Consider the following 24,079-nt stretch of genomic DNA (forward strand, 5'->3'; position numbering starts at 1 on the left):
AATTAAGCTCATTCTACAAATCCAATTATCAAGGAAGTAACAATTTCTTTATTGATGATTTCTTTTCACATTTTTTTTCTTTTTTTTCTTTTTTAGAATTGAAGGAACAAAGGGAGAAGCTGCCCTTAAAATTGATTCCACTGTCAGCCAAGATTCTGCCTGGTATACTGCAACTGCTATTAATAAGGCTGGCCGAGACACTACAAGATGCAAAGTAAATGTTGAAGTTGAGTTTGCAGAGCCTGAACCAGAGAGAAGATTAATCATCCCACGAGGGACATATAGAGCAAAGGAGATTGCAGCCCCTGAGCTGGAGCCCCTCCATTTGCGATATGGTCAAGAGCAATGGGAAGAGGGTGACCTCTATGACAAAGAGAAACAGCAGAAACCATTTTTCAAGAAAAAACTCACTTCCTTAAGACTCAAGCGCATTGGGCCTGCCCATTTTGAATGCAGGCTAACACCAATTGGTGACCCAACGATGGTGGTGGAATGGCTCCATGATGGAAAGCCACTTGAAGCAGCCAACAGGCTTCGTATGATCAATGAATTTGGGTATTGCAGCCTTGATTATGGAGTTGCGTATTCTAGAGATAGTGGCATCATTACTTGCAGAGCCACTAACAAATATGGAACAGATCACACGTCTGCTACCCTTATTGTTAAAGATGAGAAAAGTCTTGTGGAAGAATCTCAGTTGCCTGAGGGGAGGAAAGGCTTACAGAGAATTGAGGAATTAGAGAGGATGGCTCATGAAGGTGCACTTACAGGTGTAACAACAGATCAAAAAGAGAAGCAAAAGCCAGACATTGTCTTGTTCCCAGAGCCAGTAAGAGTACTCGAAGGGGAGACCGCTAGATTCCGTTGCCGTGTGACAGGTTACCCTCAGCCCAAAGTCAACTGGTACCTCAATGGACAGCTCATCCGTAAAAGCAAAAGGTTCAGAGTTCGCTATGATGGCATTCATTATCTGGACATCGTAGACTGCAAATCATATGATACAGGGGAAGTCAAGGTCACTGCAGAAAATCCTGAAGGTGTGACAGAACATAAAGTGAAACTAGAGATCCAACAAAGGGAAGATTTTAGGTCTGTCCTTAGGCGAGCCCCTGAACCAAAGCCCGAATTTCACGTGCACGAACCTGGAAAGCTTCAGTTTGAAGTACAAAAAGTAGATAGACCTGTTGACACCACCGATAGCAAGGAAATTGTGAAGCTGAAAAGGGCTGAGAGAATTACCCATGAAAAAGTGTCTGAAGAGTCAGAAGAGCTGCGCAGTAAATTCAAGCGCAGAACAGAGGAGGGCTATTATGAAGCCATTACCGCTGTGGAGCTCAAATCTCGTAAAAAGGATGAATCCTATGAAGAACTCCTAAAGAAGACAAAAGATGAACTTCTCCACTGGACCAAAGAGCTAACTGAAGAGGAGAAGAAAGCTCTTGCTGAAGAAGGCAAAATCACTATTCCAACTTTTAAACCTGATAGAATTGAATTAAGTCCCAGTATGGAGGCCCCCAAAATCTTTGAAAGAATCCAAAGTCAAACAGTGGGCCAAGGAACTGATGCACACTTCCGGGTCAGAGTCGTGGGAAAACCAGATCCTGAATGTGAATGGTACAAAAATGGTGTCAAGATCGAACGCTCTGACAGAATCTACTGGTACTGGCCTGAAGACAATGTTTGTGAGCTGGTCATAAGAGATGTGACTGCTGAAGACTCTGCCAGCATCATGGTAAAAGCCATCAATATAGCTGGGGAAACCTCAAGCCATGCATTCTTACTTGTCCAAGGTAATTTGAATTTCTTTGATTAGACGGATCTGTCTCTATTTATACCTGAATATCCAGTAGCAAATTTCTTTTTATTTTATTTTCCCATTATTCAAACTGTGAATTTAATATAATGTGCTTTTTTTTTTCTTTTTCTTGTAGCCAAGCAATTGATCACTTTCACACAGGAATTACAAGATGTTGTTGCCAAGGAAAAAGACACCATGGCAACCTTTGAATGTGAAACTTCAGAGCCATTTGTCAAAGTGAAATGGTATAAAGATGGTGTGGAGGTTCAGATGGGAGATAAATATAGGATGCACTCTGACAGAAAGGTTCACTTCCTCTCTGTACTGACAATCGACACAGCTGATGCTGGAAACTACAGCTGTGCACTTGTGGAAGACGAAAATGTAAAAACAACTGCTAAACTTATTGTCGAAGGTAATAAATGGTTCTTTCAATGTTTACTTTAGTTTTAAAGTCACTCTTAATATCTAATGAAATTAGCTCCGCAATTTTCCCTTCATAAAAAATAGTTATTTGGAAATTGGATATAAGCTCCATAGCAAGAATCATGAATTTATACTACAAAGTAAGAATATTGACAATTGCAGACAGAAAAAGTCGAGAACCATATAATTTCACTGATATATGGGATATAAACTGAAAGCAACAAAGGAACAAGACAAATAAACAAAACTCATTGACACAGACAATAGTTTAGGGGTTACCAGAGCGTAAGGGGGGAATGGAGTAGTAGATGAGGGTAAAGGGGATCAAATATATGGTGATGGAAGGAGAACTGACTCTGGGTGGTGTACACACAACGTGATATATAGATGATGTATTAATATTACAGAATTGTAATATTACCTGAAACCTATGTAATTTTACTAACATTGTCATCCCCAATAAACTTTAATTAAAAAAAAAAGAAAATTGACAATTTGGATTTATCAAAAGTTTATTTTTATGTCTTGTTTTTAAAATTTTTTTTATTGAAATGTAACTGTGGTTTCAAAAATAACTTAAAAATTAAAATAACCCCTTTTTATTGAAAATTTATTTCTCAGTCTATCAGCAGGATATTAAGAATATTCCTGATAGTATGGAAGAGATATACAAGGAATTTTCTTTATTCTAAGTCTAGATGTATAACTCTCCAGGGAAATTAACTTCTCCTTCTCTTATTCCTCAGGTGCAATTATTGAATTTGTGAAAGAACTTCAGGATATAGAAGTTCCAGAATCATTTTCAGGAGAGTTAGAATGCATTGTATCCCCAGAAAACATAGAAGGCAAATGGTATCACAATGATGTAGAGCTTAAATCCAATGGCAAATACACAATTACATCTCGCCGTGGACGTCAGAACCTCACAGTCAAGGAGGTGACCAAAGAGGACCAGGGAGAATACAGCTTTGTTGTTGACGGGAAAAAGACAACCTGTAAACTAAAGATGAAGCGTGAGTTTTCCCATTCCTTTTGGCCTGCAGGGAGCATCATTATGGTTTATTGATTAAAAAAATAATTTTAACGTTGTTTTTCCTCAATATGTTTCACAGCCCGCCCCATTGCTATTCTGCAAGGACTTAGTGATCAAAAAGTCTGCGAAGGCGACATTGTTCAGCTTGAAGTTAAAGTCTCCTTAGAAAATGTGGAAGGCGTCTGGATGAAAGATGGCCAAGAAGTACAGCCCAGTGACAGAGTTCACATTGTGATAGACAAACAGTCACACATGCTGCTCATTGAAGACATGACTAAGGAGGACGCTGGAAATTACTCCTTCAACATTCCACTCCTTGGACTGTCAACCAGTGGGCGCGTCTATGTCTATAGTGAGTGCAACTCACCTAGTTTATGTGCGCATTGTCAAGGGAGGTAGTGAACTTTAATGAAGAGACATTTAATACAGAATTAATATATATATTTTATTTGTGTGTGTGTGTGTGGTTTTGCAGGTGTTGATGTGATCGTACCTCTAAAGGACGTTAATGTGATTGAGGGTACCAAGGCTGTGCTCGAATGTAAGGTCTCCGTCCCTGATGTGACTTCTGTTAAATGGTATTTAAATGATGAACAGATCAAGCCTGATGATCGTGTACAAGCCATTGTCAAAGGCACAAAGCAACGACTAGTGATTAACCGGACCCATGCTTCAGATGAAGGACCTTATAAGCTACTGGTTGGCAAAGTTGAAACCAGCTGTGTTCTCTCTGTAGAAAGTAAGGATTCTTCCATTTAACTTGTCATTATTTTAAGAATTCTATGTTCCCAGTGTAATAATAACCAAGTGATTATTTCATTTTTTTCTCCCAGAAATTAAAATTATCAGAGGTCTTCATGACCTTACCTGTACAGAAACCCAAAATGTGGTCTTTGAGGTTGAGTTGTCCCACTCAGGAATTGATGTCTTGTGGAATTTTAAGGACAAAGAAATCAAACCCAGTTCTAAGTATAAAATTGAAGCTCATGGAAAAATATATAAGTTGACAGTTCTAAATATGATGAAAGATGATGAAGGAGAGTATACATTTTATGCTGGAGAGAATATGACATCTGGAAAACTTACTGTGGCAGGTTGGTACATTTATCATTTAATCTAAATTCTTATGTGTGGCAGTTGTTTTAATTTAAGAAGTTATTGCCTATTTGTTTCCCAAATTCCCATCAGTTTCTTGCTTTTATGCCTCTGCTTAGTCTGTTCTCAAAGCCAGTAGTACACGCACCACTGTCCCCACCAGACTAAATTCCAAATGTTCTTTCGAGCAAACCTACTTCAAATGCCTTCTCCTTAATCTTCCCATCTGTAGAAGATCTTATTCCTCCAACCTCAGGATCATTTTATGTGTGCCTCTTTCATGGTCCTTACCATATACTTGTCTTATTCCCCCTTTCTCCTTCTTGCACCATGAGTATTCCAATGTATTTCATATGAGAGATGATCAATAAATGTTTGTTGAATTGAGCTTCATTTAAACATTCCTATTCTGAACATGTATTTCTTTTGTAATCAGTTGCTCCTGCTTCCTTAACTTTTAATGCTTTTGTTCCCTTCACACTTTTTTATGAACCCAGTGGGTATTTTTAAATTTTAAATCAATGTACTTGTGTATCTCTTTCTCATGACACAAAGTAGACCATTTTCATTCAGCAGAAATCCCTAGCTTTAACATGATGTATCAAAAGCATAAGCCAATTATCAAGAAAAAACTAGAAGTCATCATTAGTTTGTTTGATTCGTTACAATTTAAGTATCAAGGAGTTGGGATATTACACTGAGATTAAATTGTGCTGTCCATGACATCTGGTAGATAAGTAAATCATATGGGAATAGTGTTTCTTATTTGGTATGAAAGTTTCATGCTTTATACTGTATTATATTATATGATTTCCCCAGAGATTTGACAATGGAAAAAACTTCTGAAACAATATTTCAGATCCTGAACTTTGATATATTTCATATAAATTACATGTTTTTACATGTGTGACAGCAAGAAAAACTATGAGCCCCTATGTGATTTCACCCAAAATTTTTTAACTATCTACCATAGCCAGACATAGGGACTCAGGACACAAAAATGAATAAGGCATGATATTTTTCTCAAGGAATTCACAAATTAGATACATCAGCAGCTACGTTGCTGAAGGAGTAATTATTTCTGCCAGTGGATGATGACAAGGGAGGCATTGAGGAAAAAGCTTCATAAGAGAAATGACATTTGTCAAAACAGTGATTTTTAGTACATAGAAATCCCTGATCATATAGAAACATCAAAGATTTGGACATGTTGTTTAGCAATTTTTTCCATTCAAATACCAGACATATTTCCAGTACATAATCCTTAGAAAGCTAAGCAGAATGCTTTTGAAGAAGGAATTGCAGTCCTTCCACATTACGTTACGATTCTCAGAATTCCATGTCAACATGACAGTTGCTTTTTATTTGCAAAACCTTCCTGCGGCCAGTATTTTCGCTGGTTATCAGTTATGCACACTTAGAATGTGGGGCTTCTGTGACACCTTCTCAACCTGGGTTAACATAATTTTATTGGACATTTCATGATGTTCAAGTTCACGTTTTAAATTTTGATATATTAAATTTGATAAATCCAAAGATTTCTTTATTGTGTAAATATTTTTCAAGGACTCACTCTTGTACTTCCTTTGTTCCAAAGGGGGGGCCATCTCCAAGCCACTCACAGACCAAACTGTAGCGGAATCCCAGGAAGCTGTGTTTGAATGTGAAGTTGCCAACCCTGATTCCGAAGGTGAATGGTTGAAAGATGACAAACACCTACCGCTGAGTAACAATATTAAAAGTGAATCTGATGGCCACAAAAGGAGACTTATCATTGCTGTCACCAAACTAGATGACATTGGAGAGTACACCTACAAGGTGGCCACCTCTAAAACATCTGCCAAACTCAAAGTTGAAGGTCAGTGATGTAATAACAGATTTATCCATTTCAAATCATATTGCATTCTTGACAGTTACCATTTTAAAAGTCAAATGGTGTAATCATTTTGGATGCCATAAATCTTTATTTCATAAAATCATCATAAACTCTCTTAGCTTTCTTTCTGAGCCATATACCACAAGGTGCAGAATTGTTTATACGATGTGTTTATGTGAAGAAGCCATTTCTTAGGTGCTAGCTCTATGGAACAGCTAAATTAGATGTTCTCTTTCTCCATTCCTCTTTTATTCTTCTCCAATCAATCTATGAAGCTATTAGTATATGGTTTTGCAAATTTCCTCCCATTCAAACGGGGGGGGGGAAATCATTGCATAATATATATTTCAAATTGGATCCCAGGTTTTCCTAAATAATCTCGAGGAGTCTTTTAACACAGAGGTGCTACATAACCACAAAATTTTTGATAACCATTCGTTTGCAAGATGACCAGGTAATGATCTCATTCAGGACTTCTTTTATTTGATGTGATCTATATTTTCTAAACCAATCTTAAATTTGTCTTCAGCTGTCAAAATTAAGAAGACTCTGAAGAACCTCACAGTGACAGAGACACAGGATGCTGTTTTCACTGTTGAGCTAACCCACCCCGATGTGAAAGGCGTCCAGTGGGTCAGAAATGCAGTTGTGCTGCAGTCCAATGATAAATACAACATCTCAGTCAAAGGAACAGTTTACTCTCTGAGAATTAAAAACTGTGCCACTGTGGATGAGTCTGTTTATGGCTTCAAGCTTGGAAGGCTAGGAGCCAGTGCCAGACTGCACGTTGAGAGTAAGTTGACTTAGAAGCACTTTATAAGTTGCCAACTCATGGGCACCATTAAGTTAACCATATCACTGAATTACTTCAACTTTCCTTATTAGCCATCAAGATCATTAAAAAGCCAAAGGATGTGACTGCCTTGGAAAATACCACTGTTGCCTTTGAAGTCAGTGTTTCCCATGACACGGTTCCAGTAAAATGGTTTCACAAGAATGTAGAGATTAAGCCAAGTGACAAACACAGACTGGTCTCAGAAAGGAAGGTCCACAAACTGATGCTGCAGCACATTTCTCCCTCCGATGCTGGGGAATATACAGCTATGGTGGGACAACTGGAATGCAAAGCTAAACTGTTTGTGGAGAGTAAGTATTCGGCAGCCCCTGCCACATTTCCCTAGATGACTCCTATTTATTCGTTTGTTTGTTTGATTCATCCATTTTTAAAAAAATAAAATGTATTAACTGACATACCCTCTGATTTTTCCCAAGCATTACATATTACAAAAACCATGAAAAGCATTGAAGTGCCTGAAACCAAAACTGCCTCCTTTGAGTGCGAGGTGTCCCACTTCAATGTCCCTTCCACGTGGCTGAAGAATGGTGTGGAGATTGAGATGAGTGAAAAGTTCAAGATAGTCGTTCAGGGAAAACTCCATCAGCTAATCATCATGAACACCAGCACAGAGGACGCAGCAGAATACACATTTGTCTGTGGCAATGACCATATCAGCGCCACCCTGAAAGTGACCCGTAAGTAAAATAAATTAAATATATGTGTGTGTATATGTGTGTATATGTGTGTGTGTGTGTGTGTGTGTGTGTGTGTGTGTGTGTGTATATATATATATATATATATATATATATATATATATATACATAAACATACCTTGGGTGCCAAAAAAATGTATACACATTTTAAGAGATGTTATCTATGCTCAGCAGTAGTTCACCATAATCAGAAGTGTCTGGACGCTGATGGCAACCACTTTGAGCACCTCTTGTAATTACAGAAGTCAAACGTGACTTGTATTCATCTTTTGTTATCAGTATAAATTGAATACTACAGTGTTAATATAGTTTTTTCCTTTCTTAAAATTTTTTGGCACCTTACTCAGTTTTTTGGCACCAGATAGATAGATATTGGCACCAGGTAGAAAGATAGATAGATAGATAGATGATAGATAGATAGATAGACAGACAGGTAGATAGACAGGTAGATAGACAGGTTTGTCTATCTACCTGTCTAGGTAGATAGACAGGTCTGTCTATCTACCTGTCTGTCTGTCTATCTATCTATCTATCTATCTATCTATCTATCTATCTATCTTTCTATCTATCTACCTATAATAGCCAGTAGACTCATTGTTATTCCATATCTTACACATTTCCTTCCTGACCATTTAGTCCACTGAAAAAAATGATTGAAATGTCTACTGAGAGTTCACACTGAGTTAGGCACTAGCATCTCCACCTAGGTAAAATTTTTCAATTAGAATGGCATTGAAAGTCTACCTGTAATGAGGCTCCAATGTCTGTCACTTGCTCTTTTGATTCCTCTATCACTTGGCATTGTCCTGTAGTGAGAGGGGTACCTGGAGGTTATCATAGCTCATATCTCTGAACTGTAATCACCTTAACAGACATACTAAACACATTCTGGTTTTCATTCTGTGCCTGTTGTGACCCACATCATATTGACATAAAGTCTCCTTCCCCCTTTGCAGCAATCATGATTACATCCATGCTGAAGGACATCAATGCTGAAGAAAAAGACACCATTACCTTTGAAGTGACAGTGAATCATGAAGGCATCTCTTACAAATGGTTAAAGAATGGTGTGGAAATCAAATCAACTGATAGGTGCCAGATGAGAACCAAAAAGCTCACACACTCACTGAACATCAGAAATGTTCACTTTGGAGATGCTGCTGAGTACACCTTTGTGGCTGGAAAAGCTAAATCGACAGCCACCCTTTACGTGGAAGGTATGACTTCATAAATGTCATATTTATAAAAATAATGTCAAACATACCATATAAAATGTTACTCTGTATATCAGTTGATGAATGGATAAATAAAATGTGATATATCCATGCAATGGAATATTATTCTGCAATAAAAACAAAGTACTGATACGTGCTACAACATGGATGAACCCTGAAAACTTTATGCTGAAAACTTTATGAAGCCAGTCACAAAGGATCACATATTGTATGATTCCATTTACATGAAATCTTCAGAATATAAACATTTATAGAGACATAGATTGGCCTAAGTCTGAGGAGAAACAATCAGAGAGGCTTGTGGGGTGATGGCTAAGGGGTTCATAGTTTCTTTCTGGGGTAACAAGAATGTTCTCAAATTGATTGTAGCAATGATTGCACCACTCTGACTATACTAAACGCCACTGAATTGCCTACTTTAAATCGGTGAATTGTATTGTATGTGAATTATATCTTAATAAAGCTGTTAAAAATGTTAATTCTTTTACATGCTGTTTTTCAGCTCGTCACATAGAATTTAGGAAACACATTAAGGATATTAAGGTTCTAGAGAAGAAGCGAGCCATGTTTGAATGTGAAGTTTCTGAACCTGACATCATTGTACAGTGGATGAAAGATGGCCAAGAACTACAGATTGCGGACAGGTTAGTTGTTTTATCTTGCTATATTCCAGCAAGCCCCAGTTTGCTTTGATTCATCATACATTAAACTTCAATTTCCATTTCATCCGTAGAATAAAGATACAGCAGGAGAAATACGTACACCGCCTTCTCATCCCGTCGACCCGGATGTCTGATGCCGGGCAGTACACAGTAGTGGCAGGAGGCAACACGTCCACTGCTAACCTCTTTGTAGAGGGCCGAGATGTTCGCATCCGAAGTATTAAAAAGGAGGTTCAGGTATTAGATACATGCCAGATTTTTGGGAGGAATCATCGATAGTCCATAATCCATAATTTTATATTTTAATTATTAACTTTTAAATTGTCTAACCACAGTCTTCTAAAGAATTAAGTCAGGTGATCCCTTCTGGCCTAGTTTCTTATGCTAACATCAATTTAGTCACAGTTTCCTCTCACTTAGGGAATAAGTGTCCTTAGCAGCTGTCAAAATTTTTTAATTAAAGCAGCTGTAGAAACTTCACTGTCTAAAAAATGGCTACTTGCCAAACAGCACCAACCAGAAAAGCACTAAAATTTTACTTGTGGTATTCATACATCAACTAGAATTAAGGGAATTGAGACCAAAGTAGCATTTTCTCAGAAGCCGCTTATTATGGAGAGGTGGGTATGTAGGGACTTGGCTGGGAACACTTACTCTGAGGTCCAAGAGGAAGACCAGTTTGAGCAAAGCTGGATTCCTAGCAAGGAAGCTGAGAAAACACCTTTGCTCTTTACTGCGTGAGCTTGTCCTCGGGGGCCAGTCTTCCCACATGATATAATGGAGGTAGCATGTTAAGAGAAATGTCGTTTTGGTTTAGCTTCATCATATTGCTCATCCAGGAAAAAACAGGCATTTCAGGCCTTTAGCCATAGTGAGAAAGACTTCAGTGAGGACTCAGACAACCTGGATGTGCCCTCCATTCTTTATTGTCCAATTCTCAACCTCGATTTCCTCACTTTCAAACTAGTTCCTACCTAGTCCACAAGCTTATTGTTCATGTCACATCAAATAGTACTTAAAAGAATATAATACATAGTATAGTACTTAAAAGAGTGTAATAAATAATAAAAAGCCCACAGGTCTAAAGTGTCCTTATTTCTGTTGTATTAATTAAGAAGCAAACATTTAAGGATAAAATCATTGCCTCTTTGGGGCACCCTCTCTCTTTGGGTCAACCTCCTTTTTCAGGGCAGGTGTAAGCACAATTCTCTACAAAAGAAGTTTGGGTGCTATTTGTCCAAGGATGGGCAGGAAAAACTAGAACATGCTATACCCAGTCAACTTATTATATCGTAATGTATAGGTTTTACCTGCTCTTTAAATGAGCAGTATTAGGAACAGGTTAACTGAAAGGAAATCAGGGCTTCAATTTTCTTTTTATGTTTCTTTGTCAAAAGGTTATTGAGAAACAACGTGCTGTTGTTGAGTTTGAGGTCAATGAAGATGATGTTGATGCCCACTGGTATAAAGATGGCATTGAAATCAATTTCCAAATCCAAGAACGACACCAATATGTTATAGAGAGAAGAATCCACCGGATGTTTATCTCTGAGACCAGGCATAGTGATGCCGGTGAATACACCTTTGTGGCAGGAAGGAACAGGAGTTCTGTTACTCTCTATGTCAATGGTAGGTAGAGACATTAACATATTTGGTGGATCCATCTGGAATAAGCCTCCCCGTTAGTTTACTAAAGTTCTGGTAGTTCCTGGGTAATTTCTAAAGAACCCATGATACTCATGTGGTTACATCTATATTTATTTTCACATCATAACTATGGAAAAGGATGGCAGCTGTTAAAACAGCTGTTACGATGTTGTTTTCAAAAAGCACCTAATGGCTAGATCTTTATATAGTTGGTCAACACAATGGAATATCCATTACATGTCAATTATAATATACCCCAAATGGTTTTGTAGGCTCTTCCAGTTCTCTGCCCTTGGCCCTAACTGCTTGAGTTCTAGTAGCACTACCAAGCAATAAGGGCATTTCCCGCCTCTAGTCTGCAGTGCCTGGGAGAACGCAGAGGTCCCCTCTGAGACCACAGAGGGCCTAGAGAGCCACAGGCGATGCAGAACACCTTCTCTCTGTCTCAAGCTCTATGACCAGGGGCTCTTACTTTGGAGGAGGTATTCCACATGCTACCAAGTCCTCAGAGGGGTACCATTAAACCATGCGCTTTCCTTGTTAGAGACCTTAGAGCTGAATTTGAGGCTAACTTAGACCTGAGACTAACCTAGATACACAGAGAAAACAGAACCCCCATCTCTATCCTTATCTCGGGCCATATCTGTCTGAACAAATACCCTTGAGGTAGATGAAGGAACACTAGCAGTGATCTCAAGGTTCCCCAAAATGAACCATATTGCCAACATTCCCTTGGTCCCTAAGAGACCAAATAGTCATGGTATCCCGTTATTATTTCTATATTACTGATGGGGATACTGAGGCACAGAGAAGTAAAAGTCTTTTCTATGGCAGTGCCAGAAACCAGCTTCACAGAAATCATTTCTCCCCATTTCTGTGTTCTGTGAATTACCTAGTTCCCCTCATTCATCACAACACTAAGAATGTGCCTTCATCAGCATAACAGGCAAGCTGATTTTTAAAACATCTACCCAATTACATTTAACTAGATCTGAAATAACATTCATTCATTCTTTGACGTGTACTGATACAGTTCACTGGCACCTGTATATAAAGAAATGACTGTGACATATACGCAGATATTTGCAAAACAAGCAAACCTGAATGGGACGAGCCACCTCACCAACGTGGTTTGCCCAAATGACTTTTTAAAATACACAGCAAGTGGAAGTTGTTCTAGAATCCTTTAGGGTACTGGCCATCTCTATACCCCTACCCAGACCCTGAACAGGAACACGGTAATCATGTTACGTTGAGAAACTCAGTACTTTCAGTATCGCCTGCCCCATGCAAAATATCCAAAGTGTCTTTCTAAAACTATTCCCTCTACTTAGGGACCAAATTCCAAATGTTTTCTTCTGTCTTACAACAAAGAATGTCCTAATATTTTCAGGCAAGTAAAGATACAACAATTTGAAAGGTTTTTTCCAGGCATGTAATCACCTGGCAACTAATTAATGTAGAATTTCATGGGCTCTTCCGTGTTTGTGTGCTTTTTCATGAACTATTTGTTTTCATTTACTCTCAGCTCCAGAACCGCCCCAAGTTCTGCAGGAGCTTCAGCCTGTTACTGTGCAATCTGGCAAGCCTGCCCGCTTCTGTGCTGTGATATCTGGCAGACCACAGCCCCGAATTTCCTGGTACAAGGAAGAGCAGCTGCTTTCCACTGGCTTCAAGTGCAAATTTCTTCACGATGGGCAAGAGTACACACTTTTGTTAATTGAAGCCTTCCCGGAGGACGCAGCTGTCTATACCTGTGAAGCCAAGAATGATTATGGAGTTGCCACAACCTCAGCCTCACTCTCGGTGGAAGGTAGGAGTGCCTTGCTACTTCTCAGCTTTAAATATAACCGAAGAAAGCAGCTTTTGCATCCCCCCAGTGCATTTAAAAAATACAATTTGGAGCTCATAAAAGTAGATTGCTCCTCAAGTGTGAAACTCTGAAAGTGCTCCACTGCAACGTAAATTAAGATAAATTGGCATGCTCCCTTCTATGAGGTGTGTATGGTGACTCACTCATGATAAATCTTCTGATCCCTTTTCTTTAGTTCCAGAGGTTGTGTCTCCCGATCAGGAAATGCCAGTTTATCCTCCCGCCATCATCACCCCACTTCAGGACACTGTCACTTCTGAGGGACGGCCAGCCCGTTTTCAGTGCAGAGTTTCTGGAACAGGTAGGTTTAGAAGCAGAGGTTCATTGCTAATATTTGCAAAGAACAATGTGGGGGGAAAGTTTTCTCAACTTTTCCTCCATTGCAAACATCCCTGATGCATAATTTGAAGTTTAATGGGACTCTTGCAGAAGACTTACTTTAATTATTGAATTAAAACTTAGATTATTGTTTTCCATTTCTGGACTGTATACCTGAAAATGATTAAGGAGGTAAATTTTATGTGTTTTTTTTAACCACAATAAAAAAAATGAATTAGATCAGTGTTTTCAAATGTTTTAAACTTCAGAAAATGTCGTATTCCCTTTATGATTGTAGTTGCACTTCTCTCTCTTGAAAAAATATTATAAAAACTATAGTTATTGTTAGATTAAATATAAAGCATCTACATGTGTTTTAAAATAAGAGTCTACTTATATATAAGACAGTATTCATTCTATGGACAATGTTTGTGTGAAGAGGTGTATTTCTTTGGAAGGCACTATATGCTATAGTGGTCAAAAGTAAAGGTTTTATGGTCAGAGAGTTTGGATTTTTCAATCTTGGCTCCACTCTGTGACCTTAGGCAAATATATGATTTCTCTGGTTCTCTTTCCCTTATGAATAAAATGAGAATAATATTGCATTCAATCTTAGAACGTACATTTCATGAAGGCAGGGATTCTGTCTTAGTACCTAGAACCTTATGCCTGCAAAGCAGTAGCTACTTGAAAGGAAGCTCTATGAAAACAAGGGTGGATCTTTGTCCTAGAATAGCTCCGTACAACAGACACTCAAGAAGTAATTGTTAATTGGACAAACTAGTGATTGTTAAATGACTAATACCAATCACTTAAGACTATTATCAGGATTACATCAGATGACCCAAGTCAGCACTTAGCACAGTACCCATCATATAGCAATCCCTCAATCAGTTATTAGCTGTTAAGATTTTTTGATTGGGGCATGCTACCCAAACACCAAGAGCCCCGTGCCCCTACTCCAGGACTTTTACTTAGTCAGAATGAGATAAAATGTTTGGAACCATTTCAAGCCAATCATGATTATAAACTGACCTCAGATACGGGCAAGAAAAATCAACTTCATCCCAATTGAAAATCACTCCCTCATTTACTTGGCTCTTGTGTGCCATCATCAAAGGGAAATGCTCAAAGCCTGGGCATCTCATAGCACTGCTAATAAGTTTTATTGTTTTGTTTTGTTTATTATGTTTCTCCCATTAGTTTATGGCCCAGTCTCTACATTGCCAAAAGCCATTTTCCTAAATAAGTTAGTTGGGCCTCTCTGACCTAATAATTTCCTCCTCTGGGATGGAGTGCTGATCTAGAAACCAAATGGACCTGTTTGATTTTAGGAGCATAATTAAAGGATGTAATGTATGCAAAGCTCCTATAGGCATGGCAGGTGACTGGTGCTCCATACATTAATTTTATTATAGCCATAGAGAGGAATTATATAAACATAAAATTCTGGTATTGCGTGAGCAACATGGACAAATAACTAGACTTTGTCGCTTTAAAGCATAGTGTTTGAGAAATATTAAATATCAAGAAATGAGGACTGACCTGATAATATTTTACTAACACAATAAAGAAAAATGCATTTTAATGTCAAATTCACTAAAACCACACTAAATAATTTATCTTCATATTAAACTTTTAGAGGAAAATTTTCAAATAAATATACACGTATTTGGATTGTCCAAAGTAGTGAATATTAACAATATTTGTACAATGCCTTTTATTTTATAAATCATACTATAGTTTTGCCTTTAAGGTGTTGCAAAAATACATTTGAAGTCCTCAACAAGACTCCTATTGGCATAGAAAGAGAAAAATGTCTACCTCTTCTATATGATTTATGTTTAAATGTTTGAATGGACTCTATCAATTCATAAGATCATTAATTCTCTATGTGTAGTAGTATTTATACACACATAACACCATCTTGTAAATGTCTTTTCTAGATGACAAAAATTAAATTCACTAAAGAAAATACTTTTTTAAAAACTTACAAAATCACTTAGTTTCATCTCCCCAGGACTGAAAATATTTATACAACTTCCTCTGAAAAGGTATTGCCCTAAGAAAATAAGTGCAGCCCTGCCTTCCACATATTGGGGAAAAAATTATGAGTCTTTGAAGCCCAAGCACATGTTTTGGGGAACTCAAAACTTGCTGAAGCATGGAACATGGTCCGGAGCAAACATGGTCCGGAGCAATCCGGTGAGGCTTTCAGAGCAGTAAAAATGTTGTCTATTGAAGGTCTCTGGTGCCACCTACTGGTAGAAGAGCGATTTGAAAAGGAGAATTTTAAAACTTGTGGCTTTTTGCTAGGGTTTATTCTACAGATAATGAGTCTGTATCATTTGGAGGCTTACAGAGTGACAGCTAGCTCAGTGAAGGGAGAACTAATTCATCCAGCCATGATGGATTCCCATTGTTCATTTAAGCCTCTATTCAGTTTTCTTCTACCAACAGTTGTGTTCCTGCTATTGAGACGTTAGGCTAGACGTTAGGCAATGCCAAGACCAGGCTGTTGCCTTCGCAGAGCTCAATGTGCAAGTGAGGAGATGCACAACTAGATCCCAAGGTTGTAAGTGCTGTAACATCCCACATTCTCAGTTCTGTGTCTGAGAGCCAGTCGGAGAAAGATGCATGGACTGAGCATTGAAAAATCAATAGGGCCATTGAACACAATAGTGTTCAAGGCAGAGAACCACGTGCACAAAGTCACAGAGCTTGCGAGAACACTTCATGTGCTGGAAGTGACAAGTGGTTCAAGTATGGTCGGAACGTGATTTAACAAGGGAGCAAGAAGGCTAGGGCCAGATACTGAAGTGTTTGGTATTCTGTGCTTGGGATTTCAGATTTTATCTTGTTTCCATTGAGGAGCTAGCCAATGAAGGGTTTCTAAGCACCTGGGAAACATGATCAGATTTGCTTTTTACAAATTATGCTATGATAGTGAAAGGTGGAATGGACAGGTCTGGGAGGTGAGACGAGAGGTAAGGGACCCGGGGAGAGGCTTTCACAATTGGCTTGGAGACTGCTGACAAGACCCTCAACTAGGGGAGTCAGGAGAAAGAAGGAGGTAAATTGTAGATTTCAGGGGGTAGAATGAACAAGATTTAGGGACCAAATACCATGAAGTGGTGGGGGTAAGGAGCAGGGGCAGCGAGGTGGCCTTACAGAAGCTCCAAGAAGTCAATGACCAACACAGATAGTGGCAGCCCAGCCAGGAGCAACAAATGCATTACCAAGAGAGGTCTCACCTTTTAGCTCATTTATTGTTGGTAACAAATGTCTGTCCTACTGCTTCATTCAGTCCACCAAAGGAAAAAGTTATCAATAGGAATAAGCAGAGAACCTCATATAGGGGCATACCACGCTCTTCATGCTTCCATTTCCATTGATAATTAAACAAATTAACTAACTAAATAGTTGTAATAGTTGCAAGGTGATTACTTAGTTCCATGTGACAGCGTTACCTGCCTTTTGGCATGTCGTTGACCGCACTGCTGATCCCTTCCATGATGTTAGACGTTCTTGCTTTACTGGCTGACTTGTGCAGTGGTTTATAAAGTCTTTTCATCAGTGTATGTCATTTAATCCGCACACCAACTTTATGCAATGAATAGCCCATGAATTATTATGCATCTCATTTTATAAATGAGAAGACTGGTCCGGAGAGATTAAATGACATATCTAAAGTCACATAGCTGGTAAACTATAGTGTCATGATTCCATTTTCTACCTTTTATTGTTATCTAAGGAAGTGAAAAGATTTGTTTCTTTAAAAGGAGAACCTGTAGTTTATAAATAACTCAATGCCATGTGGGAAGGAGGAAAACCTTCATAAACCAATAATTGTGCTAAATAAAAACAAATGCTAGATGACTAGACTATGAGAAGATCCCCATGGATGATACTGAGATATGGAAGTGATATAGTGACTGTACCCCCAAAACAAGGTGGCTTTGATTTTGGCCTTTAAAACAAGTAACTAAATTTAAATTCACTCTTGACTTACAGGGTTATTGTTTTAATGCAATATTTTTTCAAGTGCCCATTACCATAAATTGTAACATAATAATGTTATTTTATCACTACTTTTTGGGTTTTATTTTATATCACTTTCAGATGGTTCAAATACTCGCATGGAAATAGCTAGTTTTATTATTATTTACTATCGCCTCTACTTTGAAAAAAGCCTAATACATCTAAGATCCCCAAATTCCATGATTCATTCTTTCAATTTAAAAAGTATTTTCCATTTAAAAATTAGTTTCTTGTGGTGAGGGGGAACTTTCAATGCTTGCTATTGGTAATGAAAGAATAGAAGTTTTTTCTTCAGTTCACAAGGTGTCTGTTTTAGACATTGTAGGATGTTGATCTTCTCAGCTCTCCTTTTGATTGATCTTTCTGCACACTGGAAGTGCAGATTTTCTTCACTTCCTGTCCCAGTAGGCAACTAAATCCCTGATCAAACTCCACATGATGACTGTTTCTCAGGACTATCTTTTTCTCAAGGTCACTGAGTATATCAAAATCATTTCCCTGCTTCCACAGTATGCAACTCAAATGATTAAAAATAATACAGCTAAAATTGTAAAATTTTAAACATTGCCACCAGTTTATACACTGGGTTTTTCTAGAGTCATATTTCCTTCTTAAAGATGAAAAGAAATCATGTAAGAGCAGAATGTGGCATGCCTAAAAGTATGAAGTTATTAAGATAGATATGAAATATAGTCACCAGTACAATTGTGTTTTCAGGTAAATTTAAAATATCTACTTCTGTTTGTGATCTAAATATCCCTTTCTTTTTTTGTGTGATACAGATCTAAAAGTGTCTTGGTACAGCAAGGACAAGAAAATCAAGCCATCTCGGTTCTTTAGAATGACCCAATTTGAAGACACTTACCAACTGGAGATTGCTGAAGCTTATCCAGAAGATGAAGGAATTTATACTTTTGTTGCTAATAATTCCGTAGGTCAAGTATCAAGCACAGCCAACTTGAAACTGGAAGGTAGAGTAAAACAACTTTAAGAACCACATTTAAAAATAGATCTAATCTCATCATGTCAGTAACAATCACTAAATATTTCATGTAAATCATCGTTGGTCCTACTATTCTCTTTTAATGCAACTAATTGTTTCATATTATATGTGATGTTCTCACTTTTCATTCACCCTGTCTCATTAAGAATTACAAACATTATGGAACATTTTTTATTTTGCCCTGCTTTATCTCCATAACATTTTTTAATGTATCGCTGTCATCACCAGCTTTCATGCTTCCTGATCAGCATGTATCAGAATGGGTAGAAATGTGCTTAAGGAAATAGATAAATTTGTTTTCTCATTTCGCTAGGATAAAAATTGTTTTAAAAAAATTAGTCTAAAAGTGTTATCATCCTCCTATTGTGTTGACACAATTCTGATTTCACAGAAGCGACAGTGGACGATTTCAGGTCTGTACACCAGCTAGATGTATTCACCATCATTCAAAGAATGCCTAAGGATCAAGGGGCCCAGTCCTAAGATGGTTTAAAATTTCTGTTCCTGGGGCTCTTAAATTACAATCAGAAACACTTCCTCAGTGGGACAATTTGATTCAAAATGAGATAACTGATTTTACACGGTCAGACTATTTTCTCTGAGCTAAGTTAGTCTATATAGTATTAAATATGTGCAAATACCTAACGATTTAGGGCAACTTTTGATTTTTTCTTTAATTTTAAACAAAGTATAATAACCGGATTTTTCTTAATCAATTAAAAGTGTTTTGCAAAATAGAAAAGCTGGTTTTACAACCAGAGGGAAAAAAGTAAAAACAGAGAACAAGAATACCTAAACTGAATTGTGTACTCCACTACTGCCTTCATGAAAAATATAGTGAAGTTCTTTAGACTATTGCTGTCTCAGCTCGTGTGTCTGGAAAACGGAAGTGAACTTGTGTGACTTTGAATTAATAGTGGCATACATTGACAAAGCATTGGGTTTGGACTGGATTCTAGACTACCATTAAATTTGTGACAGATCTGTAGACAACTCCAAATGAGTTCTGGTTTCAATGCAGGGTACACCATTAAAGGTTGGCATGCTTCTTTTCAGGATTTAGCAAACTTGAAGAAGTCACATCAAACTTCCAATGGCATGTCTCTTCATCAGTTTCATTTAAGAAGGAGTCCCTTGGCCAAAAGCCCATCTTCATCCAGTCTCTGTCAAGCCTCAGGGTGCACAGCGGGGAGACAGTCAGATTTTATGCCAGGGTTTCTGGCATTCCGAAGCCAGAAATCCAGTGGCTTCATAACCAGCAGCCAATTCTACCAACAAAAGATATAGTTTTCCATTTTGAGGAGTCCACAGGCATGGCTTTAATGCTTATAGTTGATGCTTACTCAGAGCATGCTGGGCAGTACGCTTGCAAAGCAGCCAATAGTGCTGGGGAAGCCACTTGTGCAGCTGCACTCACAGTGACTCCAAAAGGTAAAGCCCATCTTACTTCCAAGACTTTGCTTTGCTGCCTACCTCCTACTCCCTCTGTGACTAATGAGAGTCTCGACTGTCTCATTGCGTATTGTGGTCGGTCCATGATTTACTAATAAAGTAACATCCCACAAGTCCCCCTGAGGTCTCAATTATGGGTTAACCTTTGTACTCTACATCTCACTGAAGTATGTGTTCTGTGCATTACATTAGTAATTATTTTGTTAGGCATCAACTATGCTTGACATTTTTCCTTTTCTAAACAAGATCTCATCATTGCTTCATTAATGATCTATTTGCTGTATATTGTTTATAAAGTATATGGTGAAGGAAGGACAATTGGTATCCCAAATGGAGTCAGCAAAAGAGTGGGGGGAGATGGACTGTGACACTCTAGATAACTGCAGTGACAGCGGAAGCAAGAAACTAGATACTGTATGGCATCCGCATGAGCCTTCATCCTCCATTCATCACTGAATTACTGGCATTGAATTTTCTTTTGTATGATCCTGACATCCTAGAGCAGGGGTGTCCAAACTGCGGCCCGCGGGCCAACTGCGGCCCGTGATCCGTTGTTAATTGGTCCGCAGCAAATTCCAAAAATATATTTAGTTTACTTAAATAAACCAGGTGAGGCAATACGTACTTCACCTCGAGTGAGTGGCCCGGCTGTTTGTGTATTTTACCGCATATGGCCCTTGGTGAAAAACAATGAAAAAAGTTTGGACACCCTGTCCTAGAGCATACATCATCTGGCATGCTACTTCCAAGTGACAACGATGTCTTTCATCGTCATCTTCCATGCCATTTTATGTTACTAACCTAACCAAGTGACAAAACTTAGATCTTAATATTCTTTTCTTTTTCTTGTCACTTGATTATACAGTGCAAGCCCTAGCTAGGCAAAGTTCTGGGAAAGATGTAAGAATGTCCACCAAGTCCCAGGCGGTGGCAGATTCCTCTTTCACAGAGCAGGAGAACAAAATATCCCCAAATGAAATTAAGTCATTTCAAGAATCATCATATGAATATGAAGTGCAGGTTTTTGAAAGTATATCTCAAAGTTCCACCCACAGAACTGCATCTGTTCAAGATGTAGGGTTGCACCATACTGCATCCCTTTCACAAATTGCAGAAAGCACGGAGTTGTCTGAGAAATGTGCTGAAGAGACCATGGGTGAGGCACCAAAGATTCTCCTGCATCTTCAGGACCTCTCTGTAAAGTGCGGCGACACTGCTCAATTCCTCTGTGTTTTAGAAGATGAATCTTCCGTTGATGTAACCTGGACTCATGAAGGTGTAAAGATAGAAGAATCTGAGAGAGTGAAGCAGTCACAAAATGGAAATGCTCAGTTTCTTATCATATATAATGTTCAGCTGGTAGACCAAGGATTGTACAGCTGCATTATACACAATGAGTATGGAGAGAAGACAACATCAGCAGTACTAAGCGTAGAAGGTGGTTGTTTGATTTTGAGCTGTGATTTGCTTCATTTCATCCTCATCGCTTTCTGCAGCTTTTCTGCCATGCAAAGTGAATCAGACTATAGTAATTGGAATATCTCTAAGTTAGCGCTCTATTTATAAATGACTTATGAAAGCCATTCATTTGCCAAACCTGTTAAGAACATTTAACTTTCCAGTCTAGATTCAGGAAGATTAACTTTCAAATCCAGGAAGTTGGGGTTCATTTCCCACGTGCTGCTATTTCTAATATTTACCAAACGCACCACCTAAGAAAAGTACCAAGGAAGGTTAAGATGTTATAGTTTGAGTATTCATTGAGTATTTATTATTGTGGCTGGCACGGTGTTAAATTTAAATTTAATTTAAATTCTCATTTGCCCTTTGTTTTGAGATATGAAGGTCCTAGCTTTTTACAAAGAGGCCATGAAAATTAAAAATTGGACACTGAAAATAACAGGGGTCTGTCTGGACCAAAATTAGTAGTTTCTAGATATTTCTCAATAAATCATGCTGCTTTTATAGCTTCAGATCCTCTGGGAATTGTAGAATCATCTCACGGCAAGATCATTATTTTTGTTGTTATTGTGCTTGAGTCTCCACTGTGTCTGGAAAGTCATGAATACATTTTTCTGGGCAAAGGACGGCTTCTTCCTCTTATCCATGGACTTTGCTTATAGATACTAAGGAAATAATAAAATTATTCTTCAGGTACTAGAAGCCCATGCTACGTGGCTACAGGCAGAGGAGCTTCACTGAGCCCCATGGAAGGAGGCTGGTACATGAAGTTTGGGCATGTCCAAGGCTCTGTCGAGACCTGTGGCCTCGGGTTCTTCCCTGCTCTGACCACACTATTTTTGAGTTGTTAGACACGAACAGGAGGCAGTACAGTGCTATGTGCACAGCCATCTCGACACTGAATTTGGAACTAAGGTTATTAATTGTATCTGTAATACTCACCAAAAGGAGTCTGTTTTCTTTCTTAATTGGGCATTTTCTCCTATTGTTATTTCTGGTTCTATTTCCAAAGCCTACAAAAGGGATATCTCAAGAACTGTGATCTAGTTATGCAAATTAGATGGAAAGTTCTACCATCCAGAGGGTTGACCCTCAATTTAACTGCAGCTGCTGGCTAGCACCGTAATTGCACAGAGTTACTATTTATCTGAAATTGTTGTCTACAAGTCTTGTGGACAATAAGTGTGACAGTTTCTGCAGCAATACAGCTAGGAATTAGCTGTGCTGTGGAGGTGGGAGAAACGTAGGTCTTTCAACTTGTTTCCTAAAGAACCCAGTGCCATAATACAGTGCTTGCATGTCAAGTTCCCAGAGGGGATTTGAGCTGGACATTTTTGCCCCACGATTTTTAGTTCACTAATTCCAATTGAATATTATTAAAGTGTTCTTGGAGCATCAGCATTTTTTTCCTTGAAAAGTCTAGACTTCCTTACTTGTACTTAAGAAAGTAAAAAGATAAGCCACTTTAAAGTATTTGAGGAGTGAAGGATCAGGCACAGTTATCGTCTAACTTAAGGCTAGTTTTTATTTGTTCCTCTTTTATTATTGCCTAATAACTTTGCAAGGCTACATAGTAATCCACGAATATCAAGTAAGAATGTAAAACCCCATAAGTCAGTTTGAGTAGAATTCTTACATGCATAGTAAGCATAGATATATCATATATTAGTTTTGGCACTAAGTGCTGCTTTTCTTTTCATCCTAATGGCATTCCATCTTCTCTAAATTCAGCATGTGTTTTACTCTTACAAACACAGCTAATTTATTCCTTTTCCTAACTTTATTCTTACCTAGCAAAAGAATCGCAAACCAGAGCAGTTACAAAAATTTCCCTTGGTTCAGACACTAAAAGTATTAAAATACTCAAAGAGTCCCAAGTTAAAACAACTCGTGAAGTAAAGAGAGAATCGTCAAAGAATACATCAAGTTTGTCATGAACTTCATGCCAAAGACCACAAGGAACTGAGAAACCAGGGAGTCAAGCATACTGACACAATGTCACATGAACTGAGAAACAAGAGTGGCACCCATCTTTCTGAAGAAGCTGCCCCAGAGATGATTGTGTCTAAAAACTGCAACTTTTCCTTCTGTAATAAAAGCAATTTTGAGTTGATGACTTTTGATTTTGCCTCTTAATATGTAATTGGACTTTATGTAGTTTAAAGTTTTAAAGGTAGTTCAAATCAAAGGAATACTTACTCGCTGAAAATGCAAATTCTGCAGGAAAAACTGCGAACAGCCCTCAACTTAAGGTGGCAAGTTAGAAAATGCATGTTCTTTCTAAACATGACTTCATCTCTTAGCAAGTGTTCGACCAATAGACATTAAACAAAAAAGAATATTTCTTTAGCTTGCGGATTGCTTTTCTGAATGCATGTAAAGGCATGGGAAGTCATGGAACTAAATGTGAAACTGTTATAGAGAACCTAAAATAAAAATGTTTTTAAATCTTTCTGTCAACATTGTCATGTACTTTGTCAACTCATTGACTTGTTTGGCATGAATTTTTCTGATGCATTTGGACGATGTAGTTTTCTATTATAATAAAGAGAAAATTGTAATTATATGAATCATAAATTGAGGCAGAAAGTATATGGAATTAATCACT

At 38.1% G+C, this 24,079-nt stretch overlaps 1 protein-coding gene across 2 annotated transcripts in view; it reads left to right on the forward strand.

Moving 5' to 3' along the window:
* The window catches only part of TTN (titin), a 271,719-nt gene that overhangs the window by 30,773 nt on the left and 216,867 nt on the right, over positions 1 to 24,079 (forward strand). For both annotated transcript variants that reach the window (XM_033112268.1, XM_033112266.1), the window contains 17 exons: positions 97 to 1,790; positions 1,932 to 2,213; positions 2,971 to 3,237; positions 3,337 to 3,609; positions 3,733 to 3,996; positions 4,091 to 4,351; positions 5,950 to 6,210; positions 6,758 to 7,021; positions 7,114 to 7,374; positions 7,501 to 7,761; positions 8,736 to 8,996; positions 9,517 to 9,658; positions 9,748 to 9,913; positions 11,074 to 11,305; positions 12,852 to 13,136; positions 13,372 to 13,497; positions 18,338 to 18,526. In XM_033112268.1, the coding sequence (XP_032968159.1) occupies positions 97 to 1,790; positions 1,932 to 2,213; positions 2,971 to 3,237; positions 3,337 to 3,609; positions 3,733 to 3,996; positions 4,091 to 4,351; positions 5,950 to 6,210; positions 6,758 to 7,021; positions 7,114 to 7,374; positions 7,501 to 7,761; positions 8,736 to 8,996; positions 9,517 to 9,658; positions 9,748 to 9,913; positions 11,074 to 11,305; positions 12,852 to 13,136; positions 13,372 to 13,497; positions 18,338 to 18,526 (5,489 nt within the window). The remainder of the gene's footprint in view (positions 1 to 96; positions 1,791 to 1,931; positions 2,214 to 2,970; positions 3,238 to 3,336; positions 3,610 to 3,732; positions 3,997 to 4,090; positions 4,352 to 5,949; positions 6,211 to 6,757; positions 7,022 to 7,113; positions 7,375 to 7,500; positions 7,762 to 8,735; positions 8,997 to 9,516; positions 9,659 to 9,747; positions 9,914 to 11,073; positions 11,306 to 12,851; positions 13,137 to 13,371; positions 13,498 to 18,337; positions 18,527 to 24,079) is intronic.

Source organism: Rhinolophus ferrumequinum, chromosome 8 (genome assembly GCF_004115265.2).
Source record: "Rhinolophus ferrumequinum isolate MPI-CBG mRhiFer1 chromosome 8, mRhiFer1_v1.p, whole genome shotgun sequence".
Classification (NCBI taxonomy): domain Eukaryota; kingdom Metazoa; phylum Chordata; class Mammalia; order Chiroptera; family Rhinolophidae; genus Rhinolophus; species Rhinolophus ferrumequinum.